This window comes from Zootoca vivipara, chromosome 2 (assembly GCF_965207765.1).
Source record: "Zootoca vivipara chromosome 2, rZooViv2.hap1.1, whole genome shotgun sequence".
In the NCBI taxonomy this organism is placed as follows: Eukaryota; Metazoa; Chordata; class Lepidosauria; order Squamata; family Lacertidae; genus Zootoca; species Zootoca vivipara.
This window is the reverse complement of record NC_142584.1, coordinates 70,197,109-70,212,637: the sequence shown is the minus strand read 5'-3', so window position 1 is coordinate 70,212,637 and position 15,529 is coordinate 70,197,109. Positions and strand designations below refer to the sequence as shown.

The following is a 15,529-nucleotide window of genomic DNA, read 5'->3' as shown; positions in this document are numbered from 1 at the left end:
GCGCCAGGGCGCCAGATACGCTTAAGACGGCCCTGGTGACTCTACTATATACCCATGACTCACTCTCATTCAGAAGTGACAGGGTGGGACGCTCCGTGCCGAGTAGTTGCTATCAAGGGCAACTTAAGGTGTGATCTTCTGGGCTTATTACCATCTGGTTCTTTGTGGAGCACCATACTGGATATTTAGGATGTCTTGAAAATAAGGATTTCAGGCTGTTAAATAAAATAAAATAAAATAAAATAATAAATCAGCTCATGGTTGGGAATGGATTAATAATAAAATTGTGAGCCTCCCCCCCTTAAAAAAAATGTATACCCTGACAATTAAGTCCAGTCGCGAACGACTCTGGGGTTGTGGCACTCATCTCGCTTTACCCCCCTTTGTTGTTGTTGTTTAGTCGTTTAGTTCTGTCCGACTCTTCATGACCCCATGGACCAGAGCATGCCAGGCACCCCTGTCTTCCACTGCCTCCCGCAAAAAATTAAAAAAATTCCTTCCAGTAGCACCTTAGAGACCAACTAAGTTTGTCATTGGTATGAGCTTTTGTGTGCATGCACACTTCTTCAGATACCTCCCGCCTCCCGCAGTTTGGTCAGACTCATGTTGGTTCACCCCCCTTAGGCATCTCAAATACACCACACAATTATTGTTCTTTTTGGGGTAGCTTGTAACCGTTTCAGGTATGACATTTGTTGCGGTGTGTTCGATTCACTCCCAAGCTTTATGAAGTTGAACTCGAAAGGGGGGAAATCACGAAAGTATCTTTTTTTTTTTTAGTGGGATGAGAGTTTGTTTTTTTTAGTGGGATCTGTGATTCTGATCTACTCTTGAATTAAACAAAGAGCGAAATTCCGGGAAGAAGACGTGCCTTATCTTTCAGCAGCAATGACTCATTTTTGCAGAGCGTTTTAAAATTGCTTTCGTGCAGCTATATTATTTATTTCCCAATGCAACGCCAGGAAGAAACGTGGGGTGTAAATCATAGGCTTTTTCAAAACTTCGGCGGAAGGAAACCACCAGCCTAATAAAAGAGGCGGCCGGCAGTTGCCCCACTACTCCAGGCAGGGAAACGTGCTGCCGCCGCTGCTGCTGCTCCTCGCCCTGACTGAGCTGAGCTGTCTGGGAGCCTCCAGAGAGAAGCGGCGGGCGCTTGGCCCCTCTTGCCAAATGGCTACTCGCAACGCCCGCCAGGCTTCCCGCTGCTGCTCCCAGCCTCTCCCGCCCTTCCTTTTCTGCCTCCGCGTTGGCGTGCGGGTTTCTCCGCGTGTCTACTGGGCTAGGATCATTGCAGCATCCGACGTCATCCGCCCCTGATTGGCAGGGCTCCGAGGCTCAGCCTTGCCCTCCTTCGCTCTGATTGGCAGAAAGACGCGGTCCGGCCCCGCTTTCCTGGAAAGTTCTTGGAAATCTATCAAAGGTATTTCCTTGAACGCAGAGAGCGGCGGCAGCCAATGCTGGATAAGGCTGAAAACAACCAGCAACTTTTTCAGCTGGATCACTTGAAAAACACAGACGGATCTGTTTTAACCCTCTCCCTTTCTAGCCGGGGGATATTTTGGTGATCTATTGGGGGGGATTATTTTAACGCCAGGAGAGCAAGCCTGACAGCAAGGTCTCTGCTACGGACGCATCTATTTATATATTTCTCTTTTTTTGTTGTTAATGTCGGCACAGTGATGTGAATACAATACAATTCCAGGAATCCACCACTTCCTGGAATAGATTAAAAGGGAGCAAACAAAAGATTACTTAGTAGTGGCTTCCCCCCTCCCAGAGCTTCAAGATTACTTCAAGAGCCAGCGTCGAGGCGAGCTGCAACTCTCTCTGCTCACTTCTTCCACGCGTTTAAGACTTGAGAGAGATTTATTTATTGAGACGTATTTATTGATTTTTTTCTTTCCAGTTTTTGCTGGTGATTTTATAAGCCGCCGGGAAGGAGATGTCTTTCCTTCTCTCATAGTCTTTTCTTTTCCCCGTGTAATTTTTCTAAAAAATATTTTTTCTCCTCGGCAAGAGTTCAATGGAAAACTGCTAAGGTTACGTACCTTTTCTTACTCGTAGCTTGCTGAGCAAAGACTTTCTGGATACCTCAAACTCTCTGCTTTTCAGCGAGTGATCTCCAAGGTGCTTTTGAGAAGGCTTCTGGGTCTTCATCCAGCCTTCTTTTTTCCGAGTGACTTACTGGCCGATTGTGGTACCTCCTGTTTGGGAACAAAAAACGACCATAAAGAAGACAACCAAAAGAGGGAGAGCTTTTCCCCCAGTTCCCCGAAGACTTGATGCTCTTTCCTTGGTCCTGGAGTGACATGATCCTCTGTGTTCAAGGGTAAGCTCTCTCAAAGACTTTACAATTTTCTTATCCCGCTTTAAAAAGTACTGAAAAGGTATTGTGGAACAAGTCTTCAAACCCCCCTTTCTTTAAATAAGGGATTTCAATTCAAATCTGTGTGTGTGTTTAAGTTACTTTATTTCAGTTGAAGGTCATCCTTTGTGTAGGTTCCCATTTTTAAAAAGGGAAAACATGCAGTACATCAAGTTATCTCAAAAGAGTTAACAAAATTCAATACGCTTTTAAAAGAAGTGGAAGGAAGAGAGTTGCTGTTTCTATTGTGCATGTTTGACTAAAGATGATGTCCACTCAGAAAAAAAAATCCCACTGAGTTCAGTAGGCCTTACTGCTAGATAAGTGGCATGCAATTGCAGCAAAAAGGCTTTATAATCCTACTTAAACTGAGGAGCGGTGTGTGGGGATCAATGAAAGAGAATTCCAAACATACAGAAAATACTCTTGAGTTGGTACAGAACAGTTTGTTGTGAGTAGTAAGGAGCTAATGTTTTAACCATCTTCAGATAATTAAAAAAAAAAACACTGCAAAAATATACATAGATTGCTGTAACTGATAATAGCTTATCTATCCAAGACTGTGTGTGTGTGTATGTGTGTGTCATGTATACATGGCACACTGGTCACGCAACTATCTACATGATACTGCATATGTGAAACTTAAGGACAGCACAATTTTTCAGTTTGACTAGATCAGGGGTCAGCAAACTTTTTCAGCAGGGGGCCGGTTGACTGTCCCTCAGACCTTGTGGGGGGCCGGACTATATTTTGGAAAAAAATATGAACGAATTCCTATGCCCCACAAATAACCCAGAGATGCATTTCAAATAAAAGGACACATTCTACTCATGTAAAATCATGCTGATTCCCGGACCGTCCACGGGCCGGATTGAGAAGGTGATTGGGCCGCATCTGGCCCCTGGGCCTTAGTTTGGGGACCCCTGGACTAGATGTATCCCACTGTTCTTATTATCACAGCCATGAGTCCCAACTAGAACTCATACTGGTGCTGCCAGGCTAACATTTGCAGTTGCTTCAGACATCAAGGGGTGGTACCTGTACACGAAGACTGCATGTTGTGTGACATTCCACACTCAAGCAATGTAAAATACTTACCTAGTTGTAGTCATTAAGAGCTATGCCATTTAAAACTATTCCAAAAGAGAATCTAGAAGTTTTTGCCCCTTTCCACTCTGGCAAAGGTGGGGGTTTCCACTTCCTCTATTGCTTCTGTGTATCGCTGGCTAGACACCACAACGATTTTCCGATTTCTTTGTTTTCATTGCTAATATTTTCTGTTCGTGTGATGAGTCTCAAAACACATCTGCTCTAATTTAGTCTTTGTCCTCATTCACACCATACATTTAAAGCACTACGAGACCACTTCAGTCATGGCTTCCCCCCAAACATTCTGGGAGTTGTAGTTTGTTAAGGGTGCTGAGAACTGTTAGGACACCCCCCCCCAGCAACAATTCTCTGAGTGATTTTACAATCAATCCTTCACAGGAACTCTGGGATAGGAGGGAAATAGGGGTCTCCTAACAACTCCCAGAATTCTTTAGAGGAAGCCATGACCGTTTAAAGTGGTATCATATTGCTTTAAATGTAAAGCATTTAAAATGTAACACATTTTAAAAATGCATGAAATGCTGTGAATGTGGCCAAAGTCTAATTTTATGTTTTAAATAAAGTGCCAGTAGCCTATCTGGTTCCTCTTCCTCTGTTGGTTCACAGTTCGTTTGCTTCCTGTGCTGGCTTTTAACCTGGGGCTCTCTTGTACTCTAGAATTTTGTGCAGGTTAGAAGCCACTTGTCTCCTGCTCACTTAAGCAGAATTCCCAAGGGAGAATAGAAAAGCACTCAATAAAGCACAGGGCTGGAGAATTTCCTGAATCTTCCTATCTTGCCATTTAACTTTGGTTTGCTGGGGAAGTAAGCAACTCCAGAACTTTCAGCTTTAGTTTTGGTGCGGCTAATTTATTTTTTATTCCCCAGAACTAATAATTCTTTGGAGAAGGTTTGCAAGCTTTCTTTAAAACTGTGGAATGCCTTTCACATTTTCCTAAGTAGGTCAGCTTGAGAAGTACACCGGTTGTTGTGCTAATTTCTGATTAAATCGTTGTGGCTATTTTGATAGGTTCACCATTCATTAATTTAGAACTAGCTAATGGACCACACAGCTCATAGTTCTTTAATCCTAGAAAGACTGACATTCCCCCAAGGGCCCCAGGTAGGGTTGCTAGACTCAATAGAGGACAGGACTTCTGTGCCTTTAATTGCCCTGCTCTCTTTTGAGTCTGGAAACCTTAAAGAGAAACCATCAGACCCATTGTTTAATTTCCAAGCAAAGGGCCTGCTGGTTTCTCTTTAAGGTTTCCAGACTCAAATGAGAGCAGGGCAATTAAAGGCACAGAAGTCCTGTCCTCTATTGAGTCTGGCAACCCTAGCCCCAGGTGATAGAGATGTGGTTCGTCCTCAGAACAAACCTGCAAAGTAGATAGATCCATTGGGCTTCATGGATATGAGTAGAGATGAGAACCAGCCCAGAATGATCAACTACAGCCCACTGTTCTCAGTCTGTGTCCTTCCTCTGAGCAATCACACTTTAATGATGTAGAAGCTTTTCTGATACTCCCTAACCTCTTTTTGCAGGGTGGGTACAATTTCATTTTTATTATTGTCCTGTCTGCCCTATGTTTATGCCCAGTCTGCTTCAGTTTATGTTCCTCTCAGATCATATTTAGAAAGCTACTACTTCATTTGGCATGGACATTTTAATCTTCTTATCTTCTTGAATACCTACTCAAAGGTATTCCCTGGCTTACTACTCACACCAGCCTTTCTCGTATTCCCAGTTGCACTGGCAGAGTAAGGCGGGTGCGGGGGGTGCTGTGCACACTGGGTGTCAGCCCTGAGGGCAGGTGACAACGCTGCGCCACGCTACACCCCATGCTCGCCGCGCGGGCCACTAGAAATGATGCTGCCCTGGGCAACATAGCTGCCAAGTTTTCCCTTTTCTTGCGAGGAAGCCTATTCAGCATAAGGGAATTTCCCTTAAAAAAAGGGAGAACTTGGCAGCTATGGTGAGCAGCTAGTGGCACCCCCCCCCCCGCTCGCCATGTGGGTGGCTAGCCCCACCCCCGCGATGTTCCAGGTGTCGGGACAGGTAGCTCCGCCCCTGCCCAGTTGGTGATGTTTTCAGTGACTCACCCACCCTCTCTCACACGTCTTCAATCTTCATCATTCCTTCTTTGCTGCAAATGCCTTTCTGTCACACCCTGGAGCCCTTCACTTGGTTGAAGCGCAAAATTTCACCCTTGTCTCCCTTTCATAGCCTAGTTAAGCAACCAGGATGCATGGACTGCAAGGAGTGTTTGTCCAAGGAGACCGAATGCAGGGAAAGACCTAGCAAAAAAATTGGTATTAACATCACAGAGCACAGCATCACTCCCCCTGCTGCAAAAACAAAACAAGGGGCAGACTAGAATGCTTTTAAAATGTTATTTTAAAGAAGGGACATGTGTTGTAAACTCCATGAATAAGATTTAAAGGAGTGGGATAGGGTTATTTATTTCTACAAACAATAGAGGCTTGGGGTCCCCTTCTTTGGTAGTTACAGAGGAGACCGTTTCCACCATGCCAGGCCCTTTGCCCTCTCTGCCTAGTATTTGTAATCCCAGCCAGCGGACCTATGGTTCAAAGAAGCCCATGCCAAGTATCCAGTTCGGAAAATAAGATGGGTTACAGGGCCTCATGCCCTCTTCTCCTTTTGGCCAAGAAACTCTGAGGCCTTTAGAGCCTGCCAGCTGGAGTGGCTGTTTTGTTAGCTACTATTTGGGGTTGCTGCGTAAGGCTAGCTCATTGTCCGTTTGCTCATATGAGTGGTAAACATCCATCTCTAGGCGGGCGAGAGGAAAGGACAATGACGTTACATCTTGTGCAAGAAAGATGAAACCACGCAGCAATAGCAGAAGCTGATATTAGATTTCCCTCCACCCTTACTATCATAAGCATATATACACCAGGTTATTAGGAACTGATTTGGCCATTCTGTTCCTATAATATATGGGACAGGGTTTCCTAAGAATCTCTGGATTTTTTTGTTTTGTTTTTTGATCTTTTAAATTATTTATTATTTACGTATGAGCCATTAAAATACATGTAGCTCTGCTGAGTTTCATAAGCAAAGCAATGCAAAAACAAAACCCAGACTGAGAGCTTACAGTCTAAAACAGGCCAGGAAGAAGACAGAGGAATGGATGGCAGAGACAAGGGCTGCAAGCATCTTATGGGCACAGATGCTTAAACTTGATTCCAGTTGGGAATGAGAATTAAAGGTTATGCCGAAGATTTAAATATTTAGATTCCTACGCATGCAGCAGAATTCCCAGGACTGCTCATCATTTCCCTCATGAACCAGATATTTCTGAAAACAGATGGGCACTTTCATTTGCCAGCACAAACCCTCCCACCTCATTATCTCTAATTCTGTGGGGCCCCAATTTCCTCCCCCCCCCCACAGAAAAGTATTAAGAACAAAGCAGATTCAGGTAATTGTGACATTCAATGACATATCTCTCTTCCCCGTATGGGTGGAAGCAAAAATGAGTGCATCACAACAGAGAAAAGATCAGTCCAAAGTGTACAGTATTCCCTATTACAGGTAATCTTTATGGACTGCCCATTATAGTAACATTCAGGTCCAGCGATGGACCTGAACCAACTGAATTTGGAACGGAGAACTCCTTGTAACGAAGCCTTGCTGGCAATTACAGCTACTTCCTGCCTTTGCACTTTATTAGTCATTTACTACTATGCAAATTACTGATATGTTCAGATTTGCCGGTTGCTATCACACCCACTTTGGAGAGTAAAGTGGTTACACAAGGTACAAAGAAACTAAGAGCCCGGGCCAACATACGTAGGCGCTTTTGCGAAAGGCATCATTAGAAAAGCTACGGAGTGGAACTGAATTGAGACACGGAGTTGGCAAATGGTTCTTGGCCATGCTTTGCCTGAGAAGGGCTTTGTCTCATGGTTATGGAGGAAAGGTGTGGCCCACTGCAAAATTTCAGCACTGTGGATTTATAGCAATGTCTAAATTTAGCACACAAATCATATTTGTTACTGTACTGCCTGCCGCCTTGCAGTGGGTGTGTTCCAGATAAGGTTTTTGGCTTTTCATACATTTCCCCTTTGGGGTTTATGGGTTGCAATCAAAGAGAAAGGAAAAGGCTGGGTCTATAGGACTGAAAAGCCACAGGCATGGAAAGAGTGTTTGAGGCTGCAATCCTATATACAGTATACTGAACTCAATAGGACTCTTTCTGAATAGACATGCATAGGATTGTGGTGTCAGTTATCCTCTGTCTGGGGACAAGCCTTCACGACCCCATTTATGTTGACTCAAAAGCAGATCCCACTTGCTTCAGTGGGTCTTAGTCCTTTGTGTGCTTATTATCACAGTTAAGTGAGGTGCATTTCTTCCTTTTCTTCTTCCTCTGTTTATCTGCTTGTGCAGTGCAACAGGCTGTCACGTAGTGGGTAAGTACAGTAGGAAGCAATGCGGTGATGCAACCTGGTTGCCAGGCAAGGTAAAAAAACACACACACACAAAAAACTAATTCTAAATGCCCTTCCTTTCAGATCCCATCCTTTGCTGGCAGAGGAGAAGATCAGGAGCCTATCGCTTGGGGGCCTTGCAGCGAATCTGTCAGAGCAAGTCATGCAGCCTCTGTCAGTCGCACCCTTCCAAGAAGAGCCTGCTCCGCCCTTTGTGGCGCCCACACCGGACAACAGCCCGCCTCAAGCACGAGACCCAGAAGAGGATCTGCTGTGCATTGCCAAAACATTTTCATATCTGCGGGAATCTGGTAAGAGCCCTCGGAGACTCTGTAGTGGAGTGTGCCATGTGTGCGAGAGTTGCAAATAACAAGGAAGTGGAAGCATTCGTGCGGTTGATTGGCAATGATGATGGTTGAAAGCTGCTTGCAGTGGAGAAATGGGTGACGCACCAATGGATGGCAATGGGGAATAAGGGTCACAGTTCAGAAGGGCATTAGGAGCCTTGAGAACTGGTTGGCTTCTTCATTAGATTTCAGTGCAGCCGGGCAAATGGCACCATGTTCTTTGAAAAAGCTGGCTTGGGGAGACTGGACCTACAGCACTACACCATGAACCCCTGCTTAGCTCATTGGGACTTACCTTTGAGTAGACATGTGGGCTAAGTGGGTAGAGAGTCCAGCTTGGGAAAATGGGATCTGGATTCAAATCCATATTCAGCCACAAGGCTGCCTTAGACTGTCAGCCTGGATAAGTTTGGAAATCCCATAGAAGCCACCCTGAACGTACTTCAGTGTGCAATAGTAAACAAATATATCTCCTTTCCCTGTATTACTTTCCATTATGATCGTAGTTCAGTGTTTTCTAAATTTGGGTCTCCAGCTGTTTTTGGACTACAATCCCCATCATCCCTGACGACTGGTCCTGCTACCTAGGGATGATGGGAGTTGTTGTCCAAAAGCAGCTGAAAATCCAAGTTTGGGAAACCCTGTTGTAGATCCTGCACTGAGCAAGTCCCTTCCAACCCTATTATTCTTTACTAGTTTGTACTTTTTCTTCGATGTGTTTCTTATCTCTCTGCCTCTCTTCTAGGCTGGTACTGGGGCTCTATCACAGCCAGCGAAGCCAAGCAGCAGCTCCAGAAGATGCCCGAGGGGACTTTCCTGGTACGGGACAGCACTCACCCCAGCTACTTGTTCACCCTCTCAGTCAAGACCAACCGAGGCCCCACCAATGTACGCATTGAATATGCCGACAGCAAGTTCCGGCTAGACTCAAACTGCCTCTCCAAGCCTCGCATTCTGACTTTTCCGGACGTGGTCAGCCTGATCCAGCATTATGTTCTTTCCTGCACCGTGGAGAGCAAGAGCGACGCGCCTTACCCACCTCCCATGACTTTGCCTCCTATGCAGAAGGAGGTCTCGGCCGTGCACCTGAAACTCATCCAGCCTCTCAAGCACAGGGACAGCCCTCCCAGCCTCCAACACCTCTGCAGGCTACGGATCAACCGGTCGACTGCCGAGACAGACCAGTTGCCTCTACCAAAGAGAATGAATGACTATTTGAAACAGTACCCTTTCCAGCTTTGAGGGTGCTGCTGGTTTGCCTCAAGAAAGACAATAGAAGCATTTTTTTAAAAAAAAAACAACAACACACAAAACTTTATACATAAAATAAAAATTAAAAACCTGATGGGACAGCGATGGGGCTTTGTCCCACTGACATGGTGTGGTATTATTTTAAGTGGGCACAGTAAGTTAACGGCCAGCATAAGAGATGGCATCCATTATACCCTCCCCATATTTTCTCCGCAGCTATCCTAATTCCATTCCTGTGCCAAGGAAGTGGTGCTGGAATCGGGGCCATTCCAGTGCTCAAACCTCCGAGCTTCTCTTTATTTTCTGACTTTGCCTTGGAGGAAAACACACTTGGCATGTGCACACTACTTGAATTTCAGAGTCACCATCACACCGGGAATGTCGAAGCATTGTTACTGTCGTTATTTATATCCATGGTCACTTTTATTCTTTTTCACTACTACTAAGTATAATTTAGATTATTACTATTATTATTATTACTACTACTACTGCATTTGCTTCTTTTTCAAACAAACCTGTAGCTATCCATAGTAACCCTTGGGGGACTTTGAATATCGACCAGTTAGGTTGTCTTGCTGTAGTCTTCTCCTTAATCCAGATGCACTAGAAGCCCATGAAAGGTTGACCCTAGTCAGCTGTCAACATCTAGACTTCAGGTCCCATCATCATAGCACACAGAATACTTCCTTCCCTCCCAAACAAGCCCATTGGGCTCGGACAAATGAGCGTATTTTTGAAGAGGACACACCCATTCTGAAGTAGCCAGTTATATACTAATGATTTGCTTTTTTAAAAAAATAACACAGTGACGGCTCCTGAGTACCCTCCGCATGGGGCTGAAGCATTTGTCTTGGTGGGATGAGCCCATCTTCAGTACTGAGTTGCAGACATAGCAGATTTATATACATATATTTATATATTTATTTTTTTCCTTCCTTCCTTTTGGGGAAGGAACCCAGCAGAAAACAGGGCACCTTTCTTCCACCATCCCAATAGTGGAACAGCCAACCAGTTGGTTCTTAAGTTTTTATGTCACTGCTTTGTTTAGCACCATGTGGCTTCAGAAAGAGCTGGATTCTGTTGTTATTCACTACACCTCATTGTCTAGGGGGTAGCTTGACTCGTAGGTTGAAGCGGATAGTTGCTTTTTGAATAACATAGTGAAATCAAAAAAGTTTAAACTTCTTTAATGTACCTTTTTTTTGCTTTCCTACAGTTTGCCTGTGGACACTTAATCAATTTTTATTCTGATCCTTGTATATGGGGAAGGCAGGGTGAGAAAGAAGCAATCAAGTGTTACCCCAGCTTCCATCTGGGGTACCATATCCAGGCAGCTCTAGCACACTTTGTATTTCTTAAGGAGCTGGTGGTGCCCAAGACCCCAGAATTTGCTGCTCCTGGGCCAAGATAACAAGCTTGGCATTCATTCTGCCTTCCTCTGCTTTTTCAGGCTTGTGACCTGATCACTGGGGGCAGAAGACTTGTACATTCAAACTAGAACGGTTGGTCTCCCATTATATTTCTAAATCCTCAAGACAATGATGGACACACTTTCCCCATAAGTCTAGAGCTGAGCTGGAGACAAGAGATTTCTGCTGTGTCAAGAGACTGAGATTCAGGTAGGGCTAAGGCCCCTTTGCATCAGAGACAGAGAACCTGAAGCCCTCCATGTATTGTTCAACCACAGCTCCCATAATTCTTGACTGTCAGGCCATTTCTGATGGGGCTGGTGTCCAACAACACACCGGAGAGCCACAGTTTCCCTGCCCCCAACTTAAAACAGGCTTCACCATCCAAAAGCCTTCCAAATGATTTTGGGCTACATCCACTATCAGCCAACATCTGTGCTGGCTGGGGCTGATGGATGCTGTGGTCCAAAATGGCTGAAGGGCACCATGTGGGTGGACAAAGTTCTACAGAGTAATTTGAAAGACATATCAAACCACCTGCTCCCATTGCCAATCCAACATGACCTGGGATATTTAGCCAATGTCTGTTTCTTTTTGTGTCTCCCTAACCCCTCTGCCTGGATTTCTTTTGTATATCTGGTTTTATTTTTGGATACTTTGATGACTGACAGAGAATGTGTGCCTGTGTGATGTCTGGTTTGTTGCTCACTGAGCGCTCCCCTGTTCTTGTTCACTGTGACAGGCGGAGCAAGGGCAAATGAATGAGAACAGAGAATATATTTAAAAACAACAACAAAATACAATAAATGATATTTTTAAATATAAACAAAACACTGCAATGTTTTCTTTCTTCAGTCTAGCCTGTTGGAGAAGCCTTTTAAGCAAGTTTCACTTTGCTCTACTAAAAGTACTGTAGTGACTTCAGGAAACTCATAGAATCATAGAGTTGGAAGAGACCACAAGGGCCATCCAGTCCAACCCCCTGCCAAGCAGGAAACACCACCAAAGCATTCTTGACATATGCCTGTCAAGCCTCTGCTTAAAGACCTCCAAAGAAGGAGACTCCACCACACTCCATGGCAGCACGTTCCACTATCGAACAGCTCTTACTGTCAGGAAGTGCTTCCTGACAGTAGCTTGAATCCATTCTTGTAGCTTGAATCCATTGCTCCGTGTCCACTTCTCTGGAGCAGCAGAAAACAACCTTTCTCCCTCCTCTATATGACATCCTTTTAGATATTTGAACATGGCTATCATATCACCCCTTAACCTTCTCTTCTCCAGGCTAAACATACCCAGCTCCCTAAGCCATTCCTCATAAGGCATTGTTTCCAGGCCTTTGACCATTTTGGTTGCCCTCTTCTGGACACGTTCCAGCTTGTCAGTATCCTTCTTGAACTGTGTTGCCCAGAACTGGACACAGTACTCTAGGTGAGGTCTGACCAGGGCAGAATACAGTGGTACTATTACTTACTATTGCATTGGCTTTTTTAGCTCACCTGCTAATATTGCAGTCCTAAATCCTAGCACAAGTGTATTGGTTTTGGCAGTGCCCTCATATTGCTACAGCACAGTGACGGGGAACCAGTGACTGTCTAGGCTTGGCTGGACTGCAACTCCCATAATGCTTGACCATTGGCCTTGCAGGCTGAGGCTGATGGGAGCTGGAGGGCCACAGGGTCTTCATCTCTGCTGTATAATTGCCTATTGTGACATTGCAAGGTATTAGTCAAGGTGCCATAATGATTATAGTATAAACCTAAGGTCACTTTTCATTGAAGAAGGTTTTGCATCTGTCCCCTCCTGCTGCAACAAGCTCCCCTCCCACATTGTTTCCCAGAACGAGAAGAGGCATGAAAAAGACAGAGGAGAAGTTAGCTACTCGAAGGCACCATTTCTGAAGTCAAGATACACTATGTCCACAGCATCCCCATGATCCACCAAGCTTTTAACGCTATCAAAAAAAGAAATGATTTTTTTTCTGGCAGGACTTGCTTTTGAGAAACCCATTCTGGGTCTTAGTAATCACAGGATCCTTTTCTAGTTGCTCACAGATTGTTTAATTATCTGTCCTAGGATCTTTCCTGGCATTGATGTCAAGCTCCCCAGTCGGTAGTAAGCTGGGTCTTCTTCCCCACCCTATTTAAAAATAGGGACATTTGCCTGTCACCAGTCTTCAGGGACCTCACCTGTTTTCCAAGAATTTTCAAAGACTGTAGACAGAGGCTCTGAGATTACTTCTGCAAGTTTCTTTTGTACCCTTGGATGCAGCTCATAAATGCTGGTATCAGGACCACGCCTTGCTGCATGCACAGTTTTAACTCCCTGCCTTTTAGCCTTGGCCATGCTCCATTGCTCTCCTTTGAAGGCAAGGGAGTGGGGAGAGACGGAAGTTTGCCAGTTGGCTACTAGCAAGGGAAGAAACTCCCTCAACAGCAAATTCTGGCTGAGAAGGCAGAATATCTGCAAGGCAGTTCATCGTGCTCATCATACTTATTCATATGGTGAATAGAAATCCAGAGACAGAATGCTGGCTTAAAGCCACAAGAGCCCTAGAGGGTTTGGCCAATATTATACTCCACATCAGAGGGGCCTTGTTTGTGAGGGTGCTGAAATGCTGGTGGTAAGGCGAGTCAGAGAACAGCACACTGGGTCCAGGAGACCTGGCTTCGAATTCTAGCTAAGACAAAGACCTGAAGCCTACTGGGTGTCATGTGACCTTGGACCAGCCTCGGTCTTGCATAACCCCTTATTTCATGGGGTTGTGGTAAGGGTAAAATGAGATAATCCTATGCAGGCCACTGCCCTGAGCTCCTTGGAGGAAGAGAGGAATCCATGCAATAAACAGATGCCATACTCTACTGGCTTCCAACATTTCACCAGGAAAAGCAAGGGCATTCTTGTGTGCACATAATACAAAGTCTCCCTGCCAGAATTCCCTCCCCCACATTACAAACTGCTGAATCCTTTTGTTTACCTGCCATCAATAGGATCCGTTCTGGTTTCTGATAAAGTAAATGAAGCAGGACAATTTCATTTACAAAAGAAGGGAATCTTAGCAGAAGGCTTCAAGCTCACCATGGATCTGGTTGTATTTCATTTCAGGACTTGAATACTTTTGCCAACATTTCTTGTCCGGACAAGACGGTGTGCGCGCGTGTGCGTTTAGGAGGAGGGAGAACGGAAAGGAATCTGATGCATGCAATGCATGTTCATAAACCTTCCCCCCACCCACCCCAAAAAGCATTACTAAAATCTCCCACAAAGGTTAAAAAGGGACAAAAACAGGGCAGGGATTTATCAGGCACAAGCCCCAGGAAACAGAAATTAGCCTTGGCAATTAGGAGACAGTTGGGGCATCTCCCAAAATGTTGTGACAAGGGCTTTTAGATCATTTGAACAGGAGCTTTAAAGATCAGTCTCAATGCTGGGCAGTGGGCAGCTTTAAAATAGTTACCTGACTCATTGGATTGTATTAAACTCAGAGTAGATGCATTAAATTAACAAGCCCAAGTTAGTCCTGCCAATTAAATTCAATGGAACTAGTCTGATGAGGACTATTGAATGCCAGCCTACAATGCCATATGTGAATATTCATAGGTGGGCTCAGCAGATCCCCAGGATAGTCTAGCTTTCAGAGTTATTTTCACAATATATAGCATTGTAGGAGGACAAAAGCACCCCAGATATACAGATGCTCAGTCCCTTCTGTCAATTCCAGCTGGCTGATGTAGGAATCTTTGACTCAATTTTAAAAATTGAGATTGATCTGAAATAAACTGCATTTTTTTGGGGGGGGGGCAAAAACAGGTTAAAGCACTGATGTGAGTTTGAAGGTGGTGGTGGGGAGCCTATATGATGCCCGAGTCCCTTCTACTCTCTGGGGTCCTGGCTCCAGGAAGGGTTAAAATCGATTGGGGAATTTCATTGTTGAACTGGCCAGCATTGGAGTATTGTTTAAAGGGTTTTGTTGGTGGGGAATTGGTGCTGTTATTGATTAGTATTATTTTCTTTATCTTACAAATATCATTATTCTTACAATTTATGCGAAAATTGTTCAGTGTGTACTTTTTGATGTTTTATTTATTGCTTATAACTACTTTTGTTATGTTTGCAATTATGCATTATTTTACATGTTGCAAGGCGCCTTGAGCATGATTTTAGCTTTGGAAAGGTGGCAGACAAATAAAATGATGGATTGATTGATTGTCCCTCATGCCAAGGCAAATGAACTCTGAGTAAGAAGCTGGAACCCCTGCAATCTCTCATTGCTTGGAGATTGGGGTGGCATGCAACAGTACATTTAAAATAAATTGGTAAAGAAATAGCATACCCTCCAACATTTCTCCGATGAAAATAGGGACATCCTATTCTATAATAATGGTGATGATGTTGATGTTGAGAGCCCGTGTGGTGTAGTGGTTAAGAGTGGTAGACTCGTAATCTCAGGAACCGGGTTCGAGTCTCTGCTCCTCCACATGCAGCTGCTGGGTGACCTTGGGCTAGTCATACTTCTTTGAAGTCTCTCAACCTCACTCACCTCACAGAGTGTTTGTTGTGGGGGAGGAAGGGAAAGGAGAATGTTAGCCGCTTTGGGACTCCTTCGGTTAGTGA

The 15,529-nt window shown here is 44.6% G+C and overlaps 1 protein-coding gene across 1 annotated transcript; it reads left to right on the top strand.

Moving 5' to 3' along the window:
* The first annotated feature begins 954 nt into the window (after positions 1-954).
* Positions 955-11,746, top strand: CISH (cytokine inducible SH2 containing protein). Its single transcript, XM_035106062.3, has 3 exons — positions 955-2,329; positions 7,993-8,219; positions 9,001-11,746. Exons 1-3 carry the CDS (start codon positions 2,283-2,285, stop codon positions 9,495-9,497), a joined length of 771 nt encoding a protein of 256 aa, XP_034961953.1. The 5' UTR covers positions 955-2,282; the 3' UTR covers positions 9,498-11,746.
* The last annotated feature ends 3,783 nt before the right edge of the window (positions 11,747-15,529 follow it).